General features: G+C 46.5%; 2 protein-coding genes and 1 non-coding gene across 4 annotated transcripts; 1 reads left to right on the top strand and 2 right to left on the bottom strand.

Annotated features, from left to right (window-relative positions):
* Positions 1–9800: 9800 nt before the first annotated feature.
* LOC109761626 (mitochondrial import inner membrane translocase subunit TIM8) lies at positions 9801–11766 on the top strand. Of its 2 annotated transcripts, XM_073502801.1 has the most exons (3): positions 9804–9969; positions 10562–10731; positions 11321–11766. In XM_073502801.1, the coding sequence occupies exons 2-3, from the start codon at positions 10690–10692 to the stop codon at positions 11504–11506; spliced, it is 228 nt and encodes a 75-aa protein (XP_073358902.1). In that variant the 5' UTR covers positions 9804–9969; positions 10562–10689; the 3' UTR covers positions 11507–11766. The 2 variants fall into 2 exon arrangements, with proteins under 2 accessions (XP_073358903.1, XP_073358902.1); XM_073502802.1 differs by lacking the exon at positions 10562–10731 and having other exon boundaries at positions 9801–9969.
* A 5704-nt stretch (positions 11767–17470) lies between these two features.
* On the bottom strand, positions 17471–18869 carry LOC141020500 (uncharacterized). The gene has a single exon (XM_073502800.1). It carries the CDS (start codon positions 18612–18614, stop codon positions 17703–17705), a length of 912 nt encoding a protein of 303 aa, XP_073358901.1. The 5' UTR covers positions 18615–18869; the 3' UTR covers positions 17471–17702.
* Positions 18870–19743: 874 nt separating this feature from the next.
* Positions 19744–22829, bottom strand: LOC109761625 (uncharacterized). The gene is made up of 2 exons (XR_012188359.1): positions 22126–22829; positions 19744–21967 (listed from the first exon to the last, which is right to left on the bottom strand). It is a non-coding gene; the product is annotated as an uncharacterized protein (transcript).
* Between the last annotated feature and the right edge of the window lie 1304 nt (positions 22830–24133).

The raw sequence follows: 24133 nt of genomic DNA, 5'->3' as shown, positions 1-24133 counted from the left end.
CTGCCGCGCACCCGAACCAGTTAAGTTTCACACTCCTCTCCATCTGCGACTCCACTACCCCGTCTTCCCCATCTCCAAGTCGTTCCAGTCTGGGGCCTCGCCGTCGTCCACCGGCCTTTGGTGCGTTCGGCACGGTATGGTCAACGTGGTCAACAACCGAGAGTCATCGGAACATGACTATACGTGAGAGGCTGACAGTGGGGACGCACCACGCCCATGGACGCATGCACGCAACGGAACGCGGCGTGGTCAACGTGGTCAAGGAACGACTTCCATCGGAAGTGTACTGTACGTGGAGAGGCTGACAGCTGGGTCCACCGCCGCAGCAAAGAAGTGCCTCCTTATTACGCGGAAAATAATGATTCCTCCACCTAACAGCAGGGACCCACTGGACGGGCCACCGCATTTTGCGAAAAAAAACGTTTCCCCCCTGACTGCTGGGACCCACCGGACGGGTCACCATATTTCGTGAAAAAGACGTTCCCCCCGCTGTCAGCTCGGACCCACCGGAAGTGCCTCCTTATTACGCACAACAAAATGAAATACCCCCCTGCTAGTTGGGACCCACCTTGGTGGGTGGCTGACTTGTGGGCCTACTAAGTAGACGGGGACGTAGTGCTTGTCAACTTAGTCAATATGAATGATTCTAGCTCCAGTGACCGTACGATGTCCATCCAACGGTCGTAGTGCTTCTTCAACGTCTGGTCTTCTTGCTCCAGCCGCCCAAAGCAGCGCCGCTCGTGCCGCATGCTCCTGCCTCCCGTGGCCGGCTGTGCTGCCGCGAAGACCTCACCACCCCTACTATTCCCACCGCTGGCCAGGCCCTGCGGCGACGGCAGCCTCACACCACAGTCGAACCAGTGAACCCTCGTACTCCTCTCCGCGCGGGCTTCCACTGCCGCGTCTTCCCCGGCTTCGCGTCGTCCCCTTCCTAGGCCTCGTCTTCGTCCACCGCCCTGGTGCTCTCGGCGCGGGGTGGTCAACATCGTCAAGGAACGACTTCCATCAGAAGAGAACTATACGTGGAGAGGCTGACAGCTGGGTCCACGGCCGCAGCAAGGAAGTGCCTCCTTATTATGCGCAAAATAATTATTCCTCCACCTGACAGCGGGGACCCACCGGACGGGCCACCGTATTTCGTGAAAAAAAACATTTCCCCCTGACTGCTGGGACCCACCAGCTACATCTTCGCACGCAAGGAAGTGCGTCCGAGCAAAAAAAACGATGCGTCCCCTGACTGCTGGGACCCACCAGCTACATCTTCGCACACAAGGAAGTGCCTGACAGTTAGGACCCACTTGGTCGAAGCGTACGCAGCGTTGTCATTCTGGTCGCGAATGTGTACGTACATACTGGTTGATGTAGAGGCGCGCACGTGTCGTAGTAGAGGCGCGCACGTAGCATGTACACGTACGTATAGTGGCCAGGGTGCAAGAAAGTAAATACGGCCACGTACGTACATACGGGCGGGGTCTCGAACACCTACTCACGCGTACGTGCGGCCAGGGCTCGTGTACATGGCATGGTCGGAACGGAGAAACAGCGTCGTCGTCGTGTTCATGGGGAGCCAACCGGCTGGGTCGGAACGGAATGCGTCGTCGTGTTCATCAGGAGGGCTTGGACGGAACAGCCGATGGAAACGAGGCCTGGCGTACCGCAGAACGGAGGAAACGGCCTTGTGTTCGACCGGCCACGTTCGAAACGGGATCCTGTTCATCGGGAGGGGTCTGGCGTACCGCAAAACGGAGGAAACGGACCTCCTACGGTCGAAACGGGGGTCCTGTTGATCGGGAGGGGTGTGGGGTACCGCAAAACAGAGGAAACAGACTTGTGTTGGAGTGCTACGGTCGAAACGGGGGTCCTGTTCATTGGGAGGGGTGTGGCGTACCGCAAAACGGGACTCCACGGGATACTGTTCATCTCCACCGTCGACCCCCTCCAGCCTCCACGGGCTACTGTTCAACCACCGTCGACCTCCTCCAGCCTCCACCTGCGACTATTCATCCACGGGCTCCTGTTCATCTAGCCTCCACCGCGCGCTACTCCACCGGCTACTGTTCAACCAGCCCTTTCCACGGGCTCCTGTTCAACCACCCCTCCACGGGCTACTGTTCATCCAGCCCTCCATCGTCTACTATTCATCATGCCCTCCACGGGGTGGTCCTGTTCATCCTGCCCTCCACGGGGTCCTGTTCATCCAGCCCCAACCGGCTCGAACGATCGGGGTCCTGTTCATCCACCCCCACCGGGAACTGTTCATCCAAACCCCCCCCAGCAACGCTCACTGTTCATCCAGAGGCAACACCACGGGGTCCTGTTCATCCACCCCCACCGGGAACTGTTTATCCAAACCCCCTAGCAACGCTCACTGTTCATCCAGAGGCAGCATCGATCGGCTTCAGTTAGCAGCAGTAGCAAAGGAATCGCTCGATCGGGTTCAGTTAACAGCCATCGATCGATCGCTCGGGTTCAGTTAGAGCCCAACGCCTCGCACCCACGCGCGTGCGTGTACGAGAGAAACGCGCATCGCTCGGCCCCGACCACCCACCGTAACCGGGAACACCCCGATATTTTCCTCGCCCTCGCTTCTACCACGGTTTTTTCCGTCATGGACGGCCCAAAGAATGTCATGCAGCTGCGTCTCCGGCCCGCCCAGGACGAAAAGCCCATTTTCTGTCATGATTTTTTGTCATAGAAGTAGGACCCCACCACATCTATGATGATACCGTGTTTTGTCACAATTATTTTCATAGAAGTGTCATAAGTATGGCAGAAAAAAATTTCGTTCGACCCAAAATGTCACGGATGTGTCTTTTTTTGTAGCGCGAACAGTATCTCTTACTCACTAATATTTTTGTGCAAAATTTTCATTTCCATGCTAGGAGATCACCACCTTCAGTGGAGATGATGAATCTAAGGAGATGACCTTATATGACTTTTGCCGGTATGCAAGATACCCTTTGAGGGCAGCATAGAGGAACCACACCGTAATGATGTGGAGGGATTTATTAATGAAATTGTTGTAGGGAAACGAGGAAAGTTTCCGATGCAAGAATTACTAGCATACATTTTCCTGTTCTACGTTACTTTGCAATATTTGCTAGTAGATGCTTGATTGGTCGCGGGAACAGTGGAAATCTTAGTGCTCCTGATATTGTTATTTTGCGCCATGCTTTGTTTCGTAATACAACTTTCAGTCTAGGCGCTATTATTACTAAACGATTAAGCCTGAACCTTACAAAGGGCCCCATCCTCGATGGCATCTTTGCTTCGCGCCTTGCTGCACACTTTAATATACCCATTAGGCATTATGAGAAAGAAGAAAAGTTGTTGCCTCCTGTCTTTCTAAATTATAAGAGTATGGTAGCACACGACTTTATTGTTAAAGATAAGAAGAAGATGCTTAAGTATAAATTGATATTTGATAAAAAATATTGTGAGATTATTACCTTGCCTGCGCCCTCTTTGTTTGATATATTTTCAGGCACGTACCTCATCCTGCCGGAGGCCATTTATGCGTACTGGAGCCTGACACCAGTTCCAGAGCCTGAGCCGGAGCCATCCCTGGACCCTTATCGACAGTCTGTTTATCAGTGGGATCCGGAGGAGCTCGCCAACCAGTGGCACCCCGAGGATCCTCCTCAGTACACTTGAGAGGACCACTTTGATCCATGGGCACAGACCAACTTAGGCCAAAAGCCTAAGCTTGGGGGAGTACGTATTTATCACCGACATTACATTCATGTTCACACACTCATTCTAGTTGTTGGTGCTCATACTTTTTCATTGTATTATCCATGCTAGTTTATTTTCTTTTCTAGTCTTCTTCTTGTGTGTTTGAAAACCCTTAAGAAAAACCAAAAAAATAGTTGTAGCTTTTAGCTAGTTTACTTTCCATGCCTGTAGTAATAATAGTTAAAAAGAAAACCCAAAAAGATTTATTGTTCTTCTTTTGCTTGTTGGGAGCTTTCCCGTGTAAATAGTTCTATTTTATTTCCTTTCTTTGGGGGTCGAGAGGAGAAGACCATAATGAAAATGTTAAGTGGCTCTTATATGCATTATTGATGATTTAACCAGGAGCCCATGTTACCTTGTCTTCTCCTGTGTATTAAATGCTCGCAGATTCCAGCTTAGTACAATGCACGTGCACTATTATTATTATCCACACCGTTCGGTCGTGCAAGTGAAAGGCAATAATGACGATATATGATGGACTGATTGAGATGAGAGAAGCTGGTATGAACTCGACCTCTCTTGTTTTTGTAAATATGATTAGTTCATCGTTCCTGATTCAGCCTATTATGAATGAAACATATTTGCAATGACAATTAGAGATTATAGTTGCTTATGCCATGCTTAATTAGCTAGGAGTTTATAATGGTTTACCTTGCGTGCCAACATGCTATTAAAATGGTTGTGATGTGGTATGATAGGGTGGTATCCTCCTTTGAATGATTCAAGTGGCTCGACTTGGCACATGTTCACACATGTAGTTGAAACAAAATCAACATAGCCTGCACGATATTTATGTTCATGGTGGATTATATCCTACTCATGCTTGCACTCAATGTTGATTAATTTTAATGCATGTTCATGACTGTTGTCGCTCTCTAGTTGGTCGCTTCCCAGTCTCTTTCTAGCCTTCACATGTACTAAGCAGGAATACTGCTTGTGCATCCACTTCCATGAACTCCAAAGTTATTCCATATGAGTCCACTATACCTTCCTATATGCGGTATCTACCTGTCGTTCCAAGTAAATTTGTATGTGCCAAACTCTAAACCTTCAAATGAAATTCTGTTTTGTATGCTCGAATAGCTCATGTATCAACTAGGGTTGTCTGTATCTTCCATGCTAGGTGGGTTATTCTCAAGAGGAGTGGACTCCGCTCCTCACTCACGAGAAAATGGCTGGTCACCGGGATGCCCAGTCCCATGCTCAAACCAAATCAAAATAATTGCAAACAGAACTCCCCCAGGACTGTTGTTAGTTGGAGGCACCCGTTGTTTCGGGCCAGCCATGGATTGATGCTTGTTGGTGGTGGGGGAGTATGAACTTTACCATTCTGTGTGGGAACTGCCTATAATGTGTGTAGCATGGAAGATATCGAGATCTCTCGGTTGTTATGTTGACAATGAAAGTATGCCGCTCAAAATATTATTCATCTCTATTTCAAAATCGAGCTCTGGCACCTCTACAAATCCCTGCTTCCCTCTGTGAAGGGCCTATCTATTTACTTTTATGCTGAGTCATCACCCTCTTATTAAAAAGCACCCGTTGGAGAGCACCGCTGTCATTTGCATACATTACTATTAGTTTACATTGAGTATGACTATGACTGGATCTCTTTTACCATGAATTACAATGTTTAGTTAGTCCTTGATCTTCAGAGGTGCTCTGCATTTACGTTTTGCGGTCTCAGAAAGGGCTAGCGAGATACCATCTTGTTATATCATATTATGATTGTTTTGAGAAAGTGTTGTCATCCGAGATTTATTATTATTGCTCGCTAGTTGATTATGCCATTGATATGAGTAAATATGAGATCTAAATGTTATTGTGAATATGGTTAGTTCATAATCTTTGCTAAAAACTTGAATGCTGGCTTTACATATTTACAACAACAAGAGCAAACAAAGTTTGTAAAAGTTTTTCTTTATCACTTTCAGTTTGTCAACTGAATTGCTTGAGGACAAGCAAAGGTTTAAGCTTGGGGAGTTGATATGTCTCCATCGTATCTACTTTTCCAAACACTTTTGCCCTTGTTTTGGACTCTAACTTGCATGATTTGAATGGAACTAACCCGGACTGACGCTGTTTTCAGCAGAATTGCCATGGTGTTATTTTGTGCAGAAATAAAAGTTCTCGGAATGACCTGAAACTTCACGGAGAATATTTTTGGAATTAATAAAAAATACCAGCGAAAGAATCAAGGCCAGGGGGCCCACACCCTGTCCACGAGGGTGGGGGTGCGCCTACCCACCTGGGCGCCCCCCCCCCCCCCCCCCGCCTCGTGGCCCCCCAGGTGCTCCACCGACCTCAACTCCAACTCCATATATTCACGTTCGGGGAGAAAAAAAATCAGAGAGAAGGATTCATCGCATTTTACGATACGGAGCCGTCGCCAAGCCCTAATCTCTCTCGGGAGGGCTGATCTGGAGTCCGTTCGGGGCTCCGGAGAGGGGAATCCGTCGCCATCGTCATCATCAACCTTCCTCCATCACCAATTTCATGATGCTCACCGCCGTGCGTGAGTAATTCCATCATAGGCTTGCTGGACGGTGATGGGTTGGATGAGATTTACCATGTAATTGAGTTAGTTTTGTTAGGGTTTGATCCCTAGTATCCACTATGTTCTGAGATTGATGTTGCTATGACTTTGCTATGCTTAATGCTTGTCACTTGGGCCCGAGTGCCATGATTTCAGATCTGAACCTATTATGTTTTCATGAATATATGTGAGTTCTTAATCCTATCTTGCAAGTCTATAGTCACCTATTATGTGTTATGATCCGTTAACCCCGAAGTGACAATAATCGGGATACTTACCGATGATGACCGTAGTTTGAGGAGTTCATGTATTCACTAAGTGTTAATGCTTTGGTCCGGTACTCTATTAAAAGGAGGCCTTAATATCCCTTAGTTTCCAATAGGACCCCGCTGCCACGGGAGGGTAGGACAAAAGATGCCATGCAAGTTCTTTTCCATAAGCATGTATGACTATATTCGGAATACATGCCTACATTACATTGATGAACTGGAGCTAGTTCTGTGTCACCCTATGTTATAACTGTTGCATGAGGAATCGCATCCGACATAATTCTCCATCACCGATCCAATGCCTACGAGCTTTTCACATATTGCTCTTTGCTTAGTTACTTTACTGTTGCCACTGTTACAATTGCTACAAAACTACTACTGTTACTTTTGTCACCGTTACCGTTACTTCCATACTACTTTGCTGTTGCAGATATTAAGTTTACTAGGTGGGGTTGAATTGACAACTCAACTGCTAATACTTGAGAATATTCTTTGGCTCCCCTTGTGTCGAATCAATAAATTTGGGTTGAATACTCTACCCTCGAAAACTGTTGCGATCCCCTATACTTGTGGGTTATCACTTCACTCCCCGGCAACGGCGCCAGAAAAGAGCCTTAATGACCCACAAGTATAGGGGATCAATCGTAGTCCTTTCGATAAGTAAGAGTGTCGAATCCAACGAGGAGCAGAAGGAAATGACAAGTAGTTTTCAGCAAGGTATTCTCTGCCAGCACTGAAATTATAAGTAACGAGTAGTTTGATAGCAAGATAATTTGTAAAGAGCAACTAATGGTAATGGTAACGAAAGTGCAGCAAGGTAGCTCAATCCTTTTGTGGCAAAGGACAGGCCAAAACAGTCTCTTATGATAAGAAAAGCGTTCTTGAGGGCACACGGGAATTTCATCTCGTCACTTTCATCATGTTAGTTTGATTTGTGTTCGCTACTTTGATAATTTGATATGTGGGTGGACCGGTGCTTAGGTGCTATTCTTACTTGAACAAACCTCCTTCTTATGATTAACCCCCTTCGCAAGCATCCGCAACTACGAGAAGAGTATTAAGATAAAATCTAACCATATCATTAAACTTATCGATCCAAATCAGTCCCTTACGAAGTAGCGCATAAACTAGGGTTTAAGCTTCTGTCACTCTCGCAACCCATCATCTATTAACTACTTCACAATGCATTCCCTTAGGCCCTAATAAGGTGAAGTGCCATGTAGTCGACGTTCACATGAAACCACTAAGGGAATCACAACATACATACTATCAAAATATCGAACACATATCAAGTTCGCATGATTACTTGCAACAAGATTTCTCCCGTGACCTCAAGAACAAAAGTAACTACTCACAAATGATAATCATGCTCAAGATCAGAGGGGTATTAAATAGCATAATGGATCTGGATATATAATCTTCCACCAAATAAACCATATAGTAATCAACTACAAGATGTAATCAACACTACTAGTCACCCACAAGCACCAATCTAAGGTTCTGGTACAAAGATTGAACACAAGATATAAACTAGGGTTTGGGAGGAGATGGTGATGTTGAAGATGTTGATGGAGATTTCTCTCCCCAAGATGGGAGAGATGTTGGTGATGATGACGACGATGATTTTCCCCTCCGCGAGGGAAGTTCCCCCGGCGGAATTGCTCCGCGGGGAGGGCAAAAGTGCTCCTGCCCAAGTTCCGTCTTGAGATGGCGGCGCTTCGTCCTGAAAGTCCTCTCTTGATTTTTTTTCTAGGTCAAAATGACTTATATACCAGAAGACGGGCACCAGAGGTGGGCCGAGGAGGGCACAACCCATCAGGGCGCGCCTGGGCTCCCTAGCGCGCCCAGGTGGGTTGTGCCCACCTGGTAGGCCCCCTCTGGTAGTTATTTGCTCCAATAGTTCTTATATATTCCATAAAAAATCCCCGTGAAGTTTCAGCTCATTTGGAGATGTGCAGGATAGGTGGCCTGACGTAGCTTTTTTAGGTCCAGAATTCCAGCTGCCAGTATTCTCCCTCTTTGTGTGAACCTTGCATATTATGAGAGAAAAGACATTAGAATGACTCCATAAAGCATTATTATGCATAAAAACATCATAAATAACAGTAGAAAAACATGATGCAAAATGGTCGTGTCACACGCCACGACGAGCATGGGGTTCCACCCCGACGGTACCCCAACAACCAAACGATGGAGGAGGCATCGGCCGCAGGTCCCCCGACCATGGCCACGACCTCCAAGGCAGATGCGCCCCCGCAAGGGCAGGGAACCAAGACGGTGCACCACCGAGCCCCATGGCCTGGCCTGGACACAGCCGGCATTGCCGACCGCCGGAAGGCCGGATCTGGAGCCCAATCAGCAGGACCACGCAAGAGCTCGAGGAGATAGAGTCGTGGACGACGTGAGAGGAGGAGGCACAACGTCGCCTGTCGCAGAGCCACCGCCCAACCACGCTGGCACCATAGTGGGACTCCCTCGGTGAGTCGCCGTGCCCGCGCCGCTGTAGACCGAACGAGTAGGAGAAGGATCCCACAAAACTCCAGGTTGTGACAAGTGTCACACATGTAGTGCATCACTTCTCACCACCGGATAAGGCGAGAGTTACCTTTGCAAGGGGTACCCTTTTAATTAGTGATTTTGCAAAATAAAACATATCTTTTTTAGACAACATAAAACAATTTTTTGGAGTCTAAACACACTCCATGTTATTGATCATTATAAACAAAGTCATGGGATACAACTGACGTCTGGAGTACCAAAGAGCCACACGTGGAGTCCTAAAGAAAATCCTAGAGCTTGTTTAGCAAGACTATGCGCCTCGACGACATAAAACCATTTTTTTAGAGGAACAACATAAAACAAATTTCTTTTTAGGGGTAAACTAGGGATTTTATCAAACATTCAAAACGTCTGTGATACAGGCAATGTCAGGAACAATCCCTAGCCACACATGGCGTCCAACAGAGAGAGAAGAAGCTCCTTTAGCAACAGAATGAGCCTCAAAATTGGACTCCCTATGCTCAAAGCAAAAACTAACACTATCAAAGTTTGTAGTACAACATAAAACAAATACGTAAAAGAAAAATTGGGTTGGGGCAAGGTGACCCGTTATGATGGAAGGCCCATTTTGATGGAAGGCCCTAGTCGGATCCTTGCTATCCCGGTCCAGGGCAAGGTGGCCCAGTTTGATGGAAGGCCCGAGATGTAGTCGGATCCTTGCTCCTGGTCCAAGTTTACCAAAGTGCGACCCAACCAGGACACCTAACCTACCCACTCCATACATAACCCGGCGGCCGCATCTCCGATCCCCCAATTCGGCAGCTCTCCTCCTTCTCCAAGCAAAAATCACAAGGGTTTTAGGGTTCTAGAACGAGCGGGTCGGCGAGAACAGCCATGGACGCCTCCCCCGAGCTACAACAGTTCCTGGAGGTAAGATGGGAGCTCCTTTATGTTGATTGCAATCTTGTATTTTGGGTTTGTGTGTCGCTACTACGGCCCATCTCGTGGTATATTTGGGCGTGCGCGTGTGTAATGTAATTGTTGAACGCGGGCGCCGATTGCTTAGGGTCTGCTGTATCTGTGTGTTTTCTCTTGTGTGTGTTGCGGATCCGTGGACAGCGGAGGAGGACGCGGGTTACTTCTTATGGGTTCTGGTCTCTGTTGGTGCGACTGGTGGTGGAGTGGATCTGAAACTTCTCTTAGAGGAAGCATGCGGGCGGTGTGATGTGGGTGGAAGGCTGTGGCCTAACTTGGATTGACGATGTGTTCATGATTCGATTGGTGATTGCTTGTTAAGTTTTGGATCGTTCGGTTCGGCTATGTTGCAACTGCTTGTATTATGAAGCTAGATGCAGGTTTGCATTGTTAATCAGAGGTAAAATAGTTCAACGGTTAAGGTCCCGGTCCATTGGAACTATTTGCTAGCGAAGCTGTTAGTTTGCAAGGAACTATTGCGTTATGTGCCAGACTATTTTCGGATTTGTTTGTCATCATCTGATCTTTGGCCCTCTTATTGCTGCAGATCTAACATGTGTTCTGAGGAAGTCAGCCTTTACGGTTCATATATGTTCTGGGGCTCATTGAAAGAAGAACTTATATTTTCACTTAACATGCTTAATTGTTTCTTGCTAGCTTTGTTGTGAACTTGCTATGCGCTTATGTCGATTTGCTTTGCTTCCGGTTTCCCTCATGGTACATCAACAATATCACAAGCTGGCAATTTTTGTTGCTACATTTTAAGTTCCTGCTGCTGTTGTAGCATGTACTCGTTCCACAGCACTGTAATCTTAATATATTTTTTAGGGGAAGAAGCTGCACCCTTGGTTACCTACAATGATACTGAAAAGCTATTTGTGTATTTCTACTTTCACATGTTAATGGAAAATCCCATTGCACATATTGATCACATGTTTGCATCCAAATATGCAAGGCGATCATCCTTTGTGTCAAAGTAGCAATTGGTGTTGTAATCTACTTCTAATACTTTTGACTTCTATAAGAGTAACACAAATTCCTGAGCTTGTCCATTAGATCATGATTTATAACTACATACCCTCGTTGGAGATTTTCATCTGTGTCCATTTCAATTTCTTTTAGCATCCGTAAGTTTTGCCCCATGCCACTATACAAGCCCCACAACTATATGTTCATGCTTTTACAGCTGACGACTTATGCTACCTATGAAAACTATGTAGGATTTTGAGTTGTTCTAGTGTGCTGTGTTGGTTATCTTTTGTAACTGGGTAAAACAGGACTCATGTGAATTTCTTTAATTCTGCAGCAAGAGAAGCACAAGATGATGATGAGTGAGATGGTAACCAAGCTGACTAATGTGTGCTGGGACAAATGCATAACCAGCACCCCAGGAAGCAAGTTCAGCTCCGGTGAAACTACCTGCCTGACCAATTGCGCTCAGAGGTACCTTGACATGACCGTGATAATTGCGAAGAGGTTTGAGATGCAGTAGGGCGTCTCCAACTTCAGCCGGTTGCGTCATCAAAAAGTTTCCAAACTCCGAGCTTCCTTTGAACATGCCAACAATGGCGAGTTTTAACAGTGAAAATATTTAATCTTCTGTCGTAAACGCTTGGTTAGTAGTTGTATCTGTGGTGAACCTTGATGTGTTTAGCTTTCTTGTGAAGCTACTGTCATTTGATTCTCTGATCATTTAGTTGGTTTCGTTTTAAGTCAATCAATATGAAGTCTGGCAACAAGTCATGAAATTAATTCATCTTATTTTCAGTAGGTGTGGTACAGGACAATTAAACATCTGTCGAATATGATTACCATTGTTGGGTGGGAACTTCATAATTTCTGCACTAAGGACATGTATAGTGGTTGATAAGATGATAACCATGGTTGGCTGGGAACTTCATAATTTCTGCACTACATATACAGTGGTTGATAAGTTAGTCTCATCATAAGCCTGCCACATAAAAATGATTGCGTTTGTACAGGGTTAAATAAAATGGGGAAGAACATTTGGTGCCGTAAACATATCTTTTGCACCACAAGAGACCTGCCACTTTATACCTTTTTTTGTGTTGAGAAAAGCTATAACATAAGGTTGATTGTAACATATCGAAGTGGAGCTGTGAATGGAAGAAAACCGAACAAAGCCCCGAAGATGACGTTCTCAGGAGAATGGGCACTCCATATCCTCGAGAGACTAATCCGAACCCTGTCAACCACGAAGCAAGAACCATTGTGTTAATGATTATTGTGAATACCACCACTATCCAACATATGAATCCCTAGTTGGTGCAACAGCCCCTGCGTCGTTCCCTGCACGGGCGACTGCACACAAACCCCACCAGTACCGCCGCTCCTCCCTTCCTCCCCACCGTTGCCGCCGGGCTAAGCCAGGCGGCCGACAGCGGTGGTGGGGCATCACCTCCCTCTCATGGAGGTCAGGTGGCGCGGAGCACCCAGGCTCGCGGGGGCGCATCCCCGATTTGATCCACGTCGGCATGGCAGCTACTCCCGGCGGAGGCGCAGGGCGGCTGCTTGGAGCTGATGGGTGGGTGTGGCAGCGTGTATGTGGAGCCGTGGAGGACTGGGTGGTGACGCGTGACAACTTTTGTGTGCGAGCGCGGCCTTCGACCAAATCCGATTGGACGTGGCACCAGGGGTCGGTGTGCGTCAGGCTCTCTGCTGAATGTGGACCGCGCCGTCCAGGTGCTGGCTTTCCGCGCGTGCGGTGGCTGACCGGCTCTGCTTCGGTCCACGGCTTGGTGGTGATGATTCTGATCCAACCAGGCAGATGGTGGTTTCTACAAATTGTACTGCAACGACTTCCTACGGTTTCACGACGTCTGTGGTCATCAAAAGGTCTTCGGGAGGTTCATCTGTTCTGATCTGATGGTTGACTGTGAGGGTAAGATAGAAATTATGGACGAAGGTTTGACGCAGACAGATGGTTGTGTAATGGCACTGGTCGCATCACATGTAGTTGTTGAGATGGCGGAAAAATGGTGGTGACAACACATGAACGACTTCGATTGTGTTGCTACTTGAGCACCCGGTCTCGAGCTGCACGGCGAAAGCCTAGGTTAGACGCGAGTGATTATACCTGGCGATGGTGATGTTTTCCTCATGTGTTACATTGTTGAAGGAATTGTTCGGGTATGCTTGGATTGATTCCTCATGGTGAATACCTAGATTCTGGCCTTGTGGTTGGATCCCGTGATGGCGGCGCTTGAGTGTCGCTCTTTTCCTGAAGACGTTGTTGTTGAAGAACCTCGCCATCTATGTGGTGTCATGAGATGGTGGATACACATATGGTCATTGCTGTAGTTTGCCGATCGTAGATATGATCACTTTGCGGTTTTCCCCTCGCCTACGCATGGCTTTGGTCTTATATGGCTTTGCTAGTTGCCGGCGTGTTCTCACGTATGTGTGAGTTAATGTTGGATGTGTGAATTCTAACTATGCAGAGACCGGGTCCGTGCTCACTGTGTTATATATCATCTTGATGCTCCTTTTTAAACCAATAAAATTTATCCTTTATCACAAAATTTTGAGGTATGAATCTCAAAAGCATAATGCCAACATATCCAAGTTGTGGGAAAAGGCCCCCTATAGTGTTGCAGCAACGAAGATGTTGGTGGCAAAGACGTCCATATGGTCTGGACTCTAGAGATTTAGTGAGGGGAGAGGTCTAGCAAACATGACAAATATTACTTCTTATAAACATGCTACGGGAACCAAACAATTTTCAATTCCACAAGAGCAGAATGAATAATACATGGTATTTTGAGATGACCGGACAATCTATCGAATCTTATAAACATGCTGTTTTGAGCCACATTAAGATATAAGCATCTATTTTGCATAGCACGCAATGTAAAAAGCTCTACCATTGACTAATTCCTTCTTCCTTGCACCTAAGTTGAAAAGATTTTTTTTCCTTCCTTATTTACTTACAAAGTTGAAGTAACTGCAAGCATGTCAGATTCAAAGTCCAAGAAATCCACAAGTAATGAGATTTTCTAAACCCAACCTCGGCAAAAGATACATAAATCGTGATTGTGGTAATTTGTATGTACCTCAACCTGGACATGGAGCCGCTTTTGAAGTTCTGACTAGAGAGATGGTGATTCAGTGAGGTCAAAACCATGCAGTGATGGAAAAACTAATGATCAAGATCCTATAGCAATAACTACATAATTTGTGGATGCACCATACAGAACAAAAAAATTAACAAGTTGTATGTAGAGTGAAGGGATTTTGTGCAACTGTACAGACACACACTTTGACACAAAAATTTCCTGCATACATTACAGAGCTAGCAGTAATTCATGCTTCAAGAATGGTCCAGTTTGGAATCGTGACTACTCAATAACAAAAACATGACCAATAACTAATAAGTCGTAAATAAAATTGGAAAAGAAAACTGAAACTTCTTACCCCACCAATAGTGATCTGATTTCTCATAACACAATAGTTCACATAAGTTTCATAAATTTCTGGAGTTGCCTCGTTTCATGTAGGAGTGTTGTACATTGCAAAAAATTTACTATCTCTGACGTACCTCAACATGTTACAATTCCACATCCAAAATAAACAGAATAAGTATTACCATCAGGGTTGTGCTTGCCATGCATATCTTTAAAATCTCAAAATATCATTAGAGAATATAACACACTCCATGTAGGAGCGGATTAATAACAGTGAATCAAAGAAGGAAAGGAGCAGTGTTTCGCGGGTGAACCTCCTGGCGTGCTACTTTCTTTTTGTCTTATCCCATCCATGAAAGCTTGCCTCTAGTGGAAATTCCATTAAGCCTGACACACACAAACAGAAAAGCAAAAGGTAAGATAAGAGTGAGAGAAATATCATTTAATTAACACACATAGAGATAGAGGCACGAGCAAGTAATTTGATGGTTGCATCGACATCACCAAACAATCTCCAGAAATACCATGGATGCATTGGCTCCGGATTGTGCGTCCGCGTGGCGTCGATCATGGTGTACGGTAGGCAGCCATGCACTGTGCGTTGAAGAACTGGGCGCCCCTGTTTAGGCGTCCTTCTCCACGATGCGGTTGGGGACACGGTGGAGTCCTGTAGGCGCCCAGGCGACCAATGTAGTGCACCCAGAAGTACCTTCTGCTGAACCTGTACACACTCTGCACTCGGCCAGAGAAGTTGTAATTATGGCTTTGCAATGTGACTTGGATGTGAGTGAGTTGGTTAGCAAATTAGCTTGAATTGTAATTGCATTACCAGGGTGAACGGCTCCATGAGATCAGGGAAGTAGGCCTCAACCTATTCGGTGGCCATATTGGAGAATGGAGATGTAGCCCACGAGATCGTTTGGATGATATCAAGGTGTACAACTCCTTGGAAAAGTACTCAGATTTGGTTAGGATCTCTTGATGTTCCGCCTGCGGAGAAAAATGTAAAAAACTACTGGCATGTTCTCTGAATGGAAATACGTAATTCAACTCTGCTTTACTCCTCACAAATGTTATTATACACGAACTGGCTTCTGTTGATGAACTGTTCAAATTCTCAGGCCTGTAAGTCGAGATGAATATACCCACATTATCGTACCTATGACTGAGAGTCTGATATCGATGATGATGTATCAATGCAGATTTGGTGGTCGCAGAACCGAACGAATTGAACTCCGCCTCTCGCTCCTCCGCCTTCTCATCCTTGTTGCTGCTGCTCGCTGCTACCATCGCGCGCGCCTCTGCATCTTGGAGTTGCGCGGATGGAAGTAGCAGCGAGATGGTAGAAGACCTGGAGGTGGAGCGGGGCAATGACGTTCATGCCAATGAGCCCTACATCTGTGACAACTGGCATCATGGCCACAGAGCGGGGCTGCGGAGCGCACCAAAGCACGAAGGTTAGGGGCAGTGGAGGCCGGCAGCATCGATCCAGAGGAGGCCGGTGGTGCCGATCCAGTGGAGGGTGGCCGGTAGTGGAGGCTGGCGGCGTCGATCCGTTGGTGGGGGCGAGCAATGGAGGCCGGGGGCGGGGTAGATGGACAATAGATGGATGGAGGAAGCAATCAGGATGAGGTTCTAGAGAGATTTACAGGATTGATTGAATCGCCACTTGTCAAATTGGGAACCAACGGAGGAGCGACGTGTGATGACGGGCGAGCGTGTTTTTTCCTCGCGGGAGGGATTGGGCAGACGAAAGGCCTAACGCAAGAGGGGAGAGGGAACATTACGTTTCTTTTAGATAGTTAAGAGTTGAGATTCATTCTTTTCTTTCTTTCTTCATCTTCATCAATGACCAGACATATGATGAAGAAAATGAGGACCGTGGTCGCATATACAGACTAGTAGGGGCTCAAAATGAACATCCCAGTCACTAACCGGGAGGGTCCGTGAGCGTTTAGTGGGTTAGATTCGTTAAGTCTGGCTGTAGATGCTCTAAGTGCTAGCCCATTGATAAGTGTGTGTGCCTCCGCAAGTGCAATGTCTGTCATCACCAACACCTTCCCCTAATCTGACAGAGCCCCGTCGTTCACTGGCTGGGGAGGGTAATAGGGACTGCCTTGGAGTCATGGTTTGTGCTACTGAGGTGTCCAACATCGGTCGTGACTCACTAAGATGGACAACTGTAATGTATGCATGTGGTTGGCAGGGGTTAAGCACACTTGTCGTCCATCGATTGAGCGATATCACCATTAGTCAACCTTTGAAGGATATGATAGTAATCATCCTCTTCTAGGACGATAAAGCGATCGTTTTGAAATTTACGATTTCAAACATGCATTTGACATGAATTTTGTACACCGTGTAGCCCAGCTAGAACTAGAAGACATGCAGCTAGATGCGGCATAAAGTTCATGTACGCCGGGCCATTCAGCTGGAAGCTAAGGGCATGTACAATGCATAGTCTCAGGGTGATGCCTCGTATGCCATGTAGGATCGGATATTAGATAAAATAGGTTCGGATAGGGAAGCGGAATTCTCTGCAGGAGGCGGGTGCTTGGAGAGATAAAGTGTGGTCCAGTGTGCAGTGAAAAATAAAGATGCATGTGTACTAGAGTCTTTATTTTCTATCTCTTAACGAGGCCCGCTATTGTTAGCTTGCATTGGGGACAAAAAAATAAATATAGATACTCCAAACTACTTTTAGTTATGAGACATCTGCATTCATATGCCACCATTGTACATGCTCTAATAGAAGCCCAAATACAGACAGATGTAAGAAACAGAACACTCAGAGAGAACTTGTCATAATAAAGCAAGAGCCAACATATTTCCGATCCTTTTTGCGGCTTTCTTCAGTGCAGCCATGGGTAACTTTTGACAAATGTCATATGTCCTGGACTGATAACTTTTGACAGGAATCGAGTGATGAATGTAAAAAGAAGCATTTGTGCAGTAATGCTTCAATACGCAGGTCTAGAAACATCACGTGCTGATTCTGATCTGAATGTTGCATGTACTGAAGGCCAAGCATATAAAATGGTAATTCACCAACCAACGAACGTGAAGCTATGTTATGCACCAAACACTGAAACAAAGATGCTCAATACCTGACGATGATTTATGCAGACACTAAAAGCATGTATGACATAATGCAGACTTTACAGATACTACGTTTAAGGCCAAGATGTGCAGCGAAGTCAATCAAATTGTTTTTATTTTTGAATTTGATTGAAGTCGACCAAATTGTTGCTACTCGATTGCTACCTAACGTGAAGGAGGCATGGCGAAGGGGTCATGCTCTGTCTCGGCGAGTTTGCCGAGCGTCTTGTCCACGAGGCGCCTGAGGTTGTCCCTGACCTTGCTCTCCCGCATCGCCCTCTGCTCGTAGTTGAAGGTCGCGAGCGCGCGCTTCTCCTCGGCGCTGTACACCTGGTTCTCCTTCCGGAGGCGCACGGCGGTGATCCTCGAGTGCCTGCTCCAGCTCATCACGTACCCGGCCTCCTCGAACCTCTGGATCTCCTCGGCGGACAGGCCCACCTCGCCGCGCCGCGGGATCCGCTTCCCCTGCTGCACGAACTGCGCCATGGCGTCGCCCTCCCCCGGCCGGAGCGCGCCGCCGTACTTGACCTGGACATCGACGTCGACGCGGGGCAACGGTAGCGGCCCCGGGACGTCGTCCGGAGCCGGCTGCTGCTTCCTCGACGCGGACATATTCTTAAACTCGATCGCGTCCTTCTTCTCATCGCCGGCCTTGGCATTGCCCTTGGCGGCGCGGCCGTGTTTACCGGAGCCGCCGAAATCGGATCCCTTGATTTTCTTCCCACTCGAGCGATTGTTGCTGCTTCTCCTTGATCTCTTCCTGCTCTCGTAGGAGGTCTCCGAGTCAACATCGCTGTCGCTACTGCTGCCACGCGATCGACCGCGACGGCTTCTCTTGCCACTACTGCTGCGTCCACGTCCCTTACGGCGGCGTCGGTGCCTGCTGTCGGTCCTGGAACCCTCCGATTCGCTTAAATTTGATACCCCATGGTCTGCGCCATCAGCTTCGTTGTGGCGATGGAGAGGGGGACTAGGAGATCGGTGGCGACGTCGGCCGCGGGAGGCGGCCGCACCGCAGCCAGCTACCGAAGGGACGCCGGGCTTCGTCTGCGTCTCCAGGCGCGGCATGGCGGACATTGTTTTTCTTTCGGTTTAGGGGGAGGCGGAGATTGGCTTGGGGTCTCCAATTCTGATCGGCCTCTCGGGTCGGCGGTTGGCGTTGCGATCTGTACAGGCTATGGTTAAGGCAGGGTCGAGTTTCTCCGAGTTATTAGTTTCTCTCAGCGAACAAAAATATTTTTTCCTTCCAAAAAGACACTACTACGAGCGGGCGCGCCGGCCCAACTTTGGGCCGGTCGTACCAGCACGCAGCCACACGATACTCCCCTCTTCGGGAGGAACCTGGCTGCGTGCTGCGTGTATATACAAAACGTTCGTGTATGTTAGAGAAAATGCCTATTGCATTTGAGAACACAAATGTTCATATGAGTGCCTGTTGTGCAGCTAATTTTCCATGAAGCATATGTAGAGGGACTTTTCATTTGAGAGAATGAGTTGTAAAAAAATCATCATCACTAGATCTACTCTATTTTGAGACTCACTTGAATACACTTTGCATCGTGTGTGTGTGTGCCCTTAGAAATTCAAAGCGCAGTGCTTGTGTAACTGCAAGTCAGGAAAGAAGGAGCATTACAGGCTTGATTTTGTGGCCAACATTGAGAGTATCATGCCCCATGCTTTGTCACCCAAATAATGTTGGAGAGTCTAGTCCCGCAAAATATCGTGCAACCTTTTAAGTATGATGGCAAAATATGAAACTGTAAGTAGACATCGGGAAAGGAAGTTGTTAACATTTAGAACTATCCACTCTCGAGATTGGCCAAGGAACCGCATCGGCAATGGGATCTAGAATTAAGAAAAGCTTTTCCATGTGAGTATCTAAGAGAACAGTAGTTGGAACCACTGACAATACTCTATTTTCAATATCACGAGCCAAAATAGATTTACAGTCAGTAACTGTTACCGTTACTACAGGAATCAGAAACTTTGCCGTCTGCACTCATATGAACGTTCATGTATGTACAGAACCCTAAACCCTAAACCCCAAACGTTCATGGAAAATTAGCTGCACAGCAGGCACTCATATGAACGTTTGTGTATGTACAAAACGTTCGTGTATGTTAAGATCTATCCATTTTTATGTTTTTCGCTTACATACACGAACGTTTTGTACTTTCCAAATGCTCCAAAACACTACAAAAAATTATTATCAAATGCCAAATACAGCAAAGAATACAAAGTTAGAGACTAATCATACAGTACAAAACCACCGTGAATGTGAGCGGAAAACACAAAAATGGAAACATCTTACCTTGATCTATCTTTTCTTCAACTGTAGCATCTTCAAAATCGACTTTTAAATTGATTCAAATCTCAGTCAAACATGCCTATTTCACACTTGCTAACAACACAGGAAGAACAAAGAGCAGCTACTGCTGGAGACTTGCCGCCACGGTGTGTGGCGGCAGGGCCCATCAAACACATGTTGTTCCATTGCAGCAGCTAGCCTTGCCCGGTTTCCAGTAATTCCAAGGTTGCCGCTTGCTGCCGGCAGGGCAGGTGCCATGTGTCGGCTGGCGCGCCTGCCGTCACGGCCGAGCCGGTCTCTTCTGTCAATTGTTTTCGAAGGTAGTCTTTTTCGTCAATTCGACTCAGTAGCCGGTCCTATTGGACAAAAATTCTACATTTATAGCGCAACATTGTAAGAACCAAAAACAACGAAGATCCAATTTTTTTTCCTTTTTTCGTGTTTTCCATTTTTTGCTCAAAATTCCAGAAAAAATAGAAAAAAGTAAAATAATGAAATTTGCAAACAATTTCTAAAACAAGAACAATTTCGGAAATACCAAAAACATTTAACACACGTAGATTTTTTGAAACTGCAGAACAAATTTAAAAACGTGAATTTTTTTTGGAAACAGAAACATTTTATGAAATTTGCGAACAACTTTCGAAAACAGGAACAATTTTTGGAAACACGAAAAAAATGAAAACGGGAACATTTTCTGAATCTGTAGAACAAATTTGAGAAGAACAATATTTGGAAACATGAACACTTTCTGAAAACTAGAACATTTTTTGAAAATTATTTTTTTCGAAAACTGAAACATTTTCCAAATTCCAAACAAATTTTTTGGATAAGCAAACATTTTTCTTAAAATGGGAAAAAAATTAAACTCCCAAATTTTTTTGGAAACACGAACATTTTTTAAAAATTATGAACATTTTTTGGAACTCTCCACAAAAATTAAAACACGAACATTATTGGAAATTCGCGAACAATTTTTGAAACTCCTGAACAAAAATTGAAAAATATAATAAAATCTTGAAAATTGCTAACAAAGTTTGAAATAGGAACATTTTTTGAAACTCGCAAACAAAATTCGAAAACATTAACATTTTTCGAAAAAAATTGCGAACAATTTTTCAAAATTTGTGAACGTTCTTTGAGATGAAATCATTTTTTGGAAGTTCTTGAACAAATTTTGAAATGTTCTGAAATTTTGAACAAAATCATAAAGAAAATAAAACAAAAACAAAAAAAGAATATAGAAACAGAAAAGGAAAAAAAGAATAGAAACAGAAAAGGAAAAGAAAAACGAAAAATAATAATAATAAAAAGGAACGTGAAAACCAGTCCAAAAATCGGTTCAGGAACCTGCTAGAAGAATCCCAAAACCATTAGAAACATGGGCTGGAACCTTCCAGAAAGTTCCTAAAACCAGATGCGATCTTCTCGTTAGCTATATATAGATGGGCCGGCCCATTCGTTCGGTTAGTATCGTCGCTGTGTGCGTTACCTCGACATTTCGACGCAGAGAGCGTCGAATAGGAAATTCCCCCCTCTTCTGCCATCAGGCGCCTTGGTCTTTTAGAAAAAAAACTTCCATCGGGACGCCATCTCGAAGCACCACCTGGTGCGCTCGCCTGTCGCTGCCCTCACCCCCGGTCGCTGCTGCCGGCCGCCCTTGTCGCCAGTCGCCGCTGCCGGACGCCCTCGTCGCTGTTGGCCACCGATCGATGTCGCCGCCGGCTCCCAACTTTTTCATCGCTCCTTGTTGCATCCATGTTAAGCTCATGTGCGCCGACCGCAAAAACAAAAGGCCATTCCTCGCCGGCGCTGCAGATCACCGGTTGCAGCATCAATGACGACGGCGGTCGAGCAAAGAGCCGATGGTAGCAAAAATCTTGTGCGCTTTGTTCCAGAAAAAACAGAACATGGTGGAAGCAGAAACAATAGCTAGATCCAGCAAAAACTGAACATGATGGAAGCAAAATTAGAAGTTGTTTCCAGTAAAAAAAAGATGGTTGTAGCAAAACAAATTGCTGGATCCAGCTTCTAGTGATGCCTGTGGTAGCACTCGGGTGGCTGGTTGCAGCATCTCTGCGTCTCTGGCTCACCGCGGGTAAAAGTGCCCAGCAACAAAAATCTGAAAGCAACAAAAATCTTTCATTTATCGGTTGAAGCAAAAATGTACTAGGTTCCAGCAAAAAATAAAGCTGCTTCCAGCAAACCAAAGTCAGCAGAAAAAACTCTCGATGGATGATTGTAGCAAAACAACTAGCTAGTTTAAGCAAAAACACATACTGGTTCCAACAAAAAAGGTTGCCGTCAGCGGCCAAGGCGCGTCGGGTTCGAACACATCGCATGACATGTAAAAATTATCGATGCCGGTTCCAGCTCTAGGCTGCCCCGGTTGCAGCAAATGTTCGTCGTGGTTGCAGCATCTGGCAAACAGGTTGCAGCACCTCGCGCCCCCACATGGTCACCATTGGCAGCTGCGGGCTTCCAACATTTGCTGCCGTGGTTCCAGCATCTGGAAGCCGCGGTTCCAGCATTTGTAACCACGGGTTGTAGCACCGCGGCGTTGCACGACGCAGTTGCCGTCGATTCGCCGTCGTTGCAGCCCACCGTCCACCACGGCAACCCCGGACGCCCGTTCACATTCACCAGTACTAGTTCCAGCACACTGGACAGATGGTTGCAGCTCCGAAGTAGGCGATTGCAGCATGGCGCACCACCAGTTTGCGCATGCAGGCGTCGGGGGTCAGGGCCTAGCTTCCCTCACCGCCGACGTAGTTCACTGTGTGGGTGCCTCAAACAGTAGACGGCCCTGTTCGGCGGGGGTGGGGGTGGGGGGGAATTATAGGCGGCCGCGCATGGGGAATGGGCCGGTTGTTGCGTTGGAGAACAAGCTGCGAGTGGAGATTGGACGTACACTAGTTGTGGGTATCCATCACCGGCAAAAGACATTGGGCGTGCTGGGCATGGGCTATGGTGGTTGCGGCAAGCTACAACGCAGTGGGAAACTGATGCAGGTGAGGAGATAAGGGAAGGAGGACGAGCGGTGGGGTGGGCCCCTGCTTGCACGTGGCTGTGTTGCGTGAAAGCTACGCAAGGCGCGTGAGACAACGAGAGCCAATGGATCGCATTGAATCGGGCGACGCACGCGCGTCCGGCGCAAGCTTCGGCCTGCCAACGTTTCCCTTCCCAAAATGCTAATTAGTGCAGGTGCACTAATTGGTATTTCCCAGCGTACACCCATAATCACGACCGTTTGGTATGAAATCATGTCAGAGAAGTGTCTCACTCCACCCGTCCACGCACAGGGGGGTGGGGGTGATGATTTTTGGGAGGCGTGACGGTTAACCGTGCCGCGCGCTCTAAGCTGAGGAATAAGGCCGAAGACGGGGCTAGTGAGCCATCTTCCCATGGGCTAGAGCGGCGGAGGAGCGGAGGGAGAAGTTGGGCCTGTGCGCCATCCGCAGGAGGCCAGAGCGGAGGAGAAGCATGAGGGCTAAGCACATTTTGCGCACGCGGTCACGAGTCGGTACTCGGCATGCAAAACCATGAAATCGAGATTGCAAAACAACATGTAAGCTTCTCAAAATTCATAGCCACGTCCCCGCGGTGTGTTGGATCTGCAATTTTCCATTTGCATGCGGAGAGAGGCGGACATGACGGAATATTTTGGAGATGTTGACGAGGGCTGAGGCAGAATTTGGGGTGTTGGGTGGCATCAACGAGTTCATGTGCGAGGGTGGGGTACCAACCCAAGAATAAAACACTAGATATATTTGCTTATTACATTATTTGTGCATCATATGAATCACATAATCATAGCATCAACATCATATTGCATTAATTAAATAATTAATTCGGATATACTATTTTGTGATTTTGTTAACTCTGAATAAGTAAACCACTTCTCTCATTTAATGTTTTAAGTCCAAGGCTCACCCCCAAAGGATGGACACACTCTTTTTTGGTATTTAGGAGCTACTGAACTTATGTCGTAATTTTAGCACAAGCATAGATATCAGTCATAGTGATCTTCGGGAGGCGTGACGGTTGTCTCTTGCTCTTGCCCTTTGATGTCTACTACACAATGATGTCTACTACGCAACCTTCTTTTTGTAGACGTTATTGGGCCTCCAAGTGCAGAGATTTGTAAGACAGTAGCAAATTCACCTCAAGTGGATGACCTAAGGTTTATCAATCCGTGGGAGACGTAGGATGAAGATGGTCTCTCTCAAACAACCCTGCAACCAAATAACAAAGAGTCTCTTGTGTCCCCAACACACCCAATACAATG

Source organism: Aegilops tauschii, chromosome 7, assembly GCF_002575655.3.
Source record: "Aegilops tauschii subsp. strangulata cultivar AL8/78 chromosome 7, Aet v6.0, whole genome shotgun sequence".
In the NCBI taxonomy this organism is placed as follows: Eukaryota; Viridiplantae; Streptophyta; class Magnoliopsida; order Poales; family Poaceae; genus Aegilops; species Aegilops tauschii.
This window is presented reverse-complemented; position numbering and strand designations above follow the sequence as displayed.

Coding starts and splice junctions, on each gene's coding strand:
- LOC109761626 (XM_073502801.1), top strand. CDS start 10,690: ATGCGCTTATGTCGATTTGCTTTGCTTCCGGTTTCCCTCATG. Junction 10,732..11,320: donor TGCTTCCGGTTTCCCTCATG/GTACATCAACAA, acceptor TTAATTCTGCAG/CAAGAGAAGCACAAGATGAT.
- LOC141020500 (XM_073502800.1), bottom strand. CDS start 18,614: ATGTCCGCCATGCCGCGCCTGGAGACGCAGACGAAGCCCGGCGTCCCT.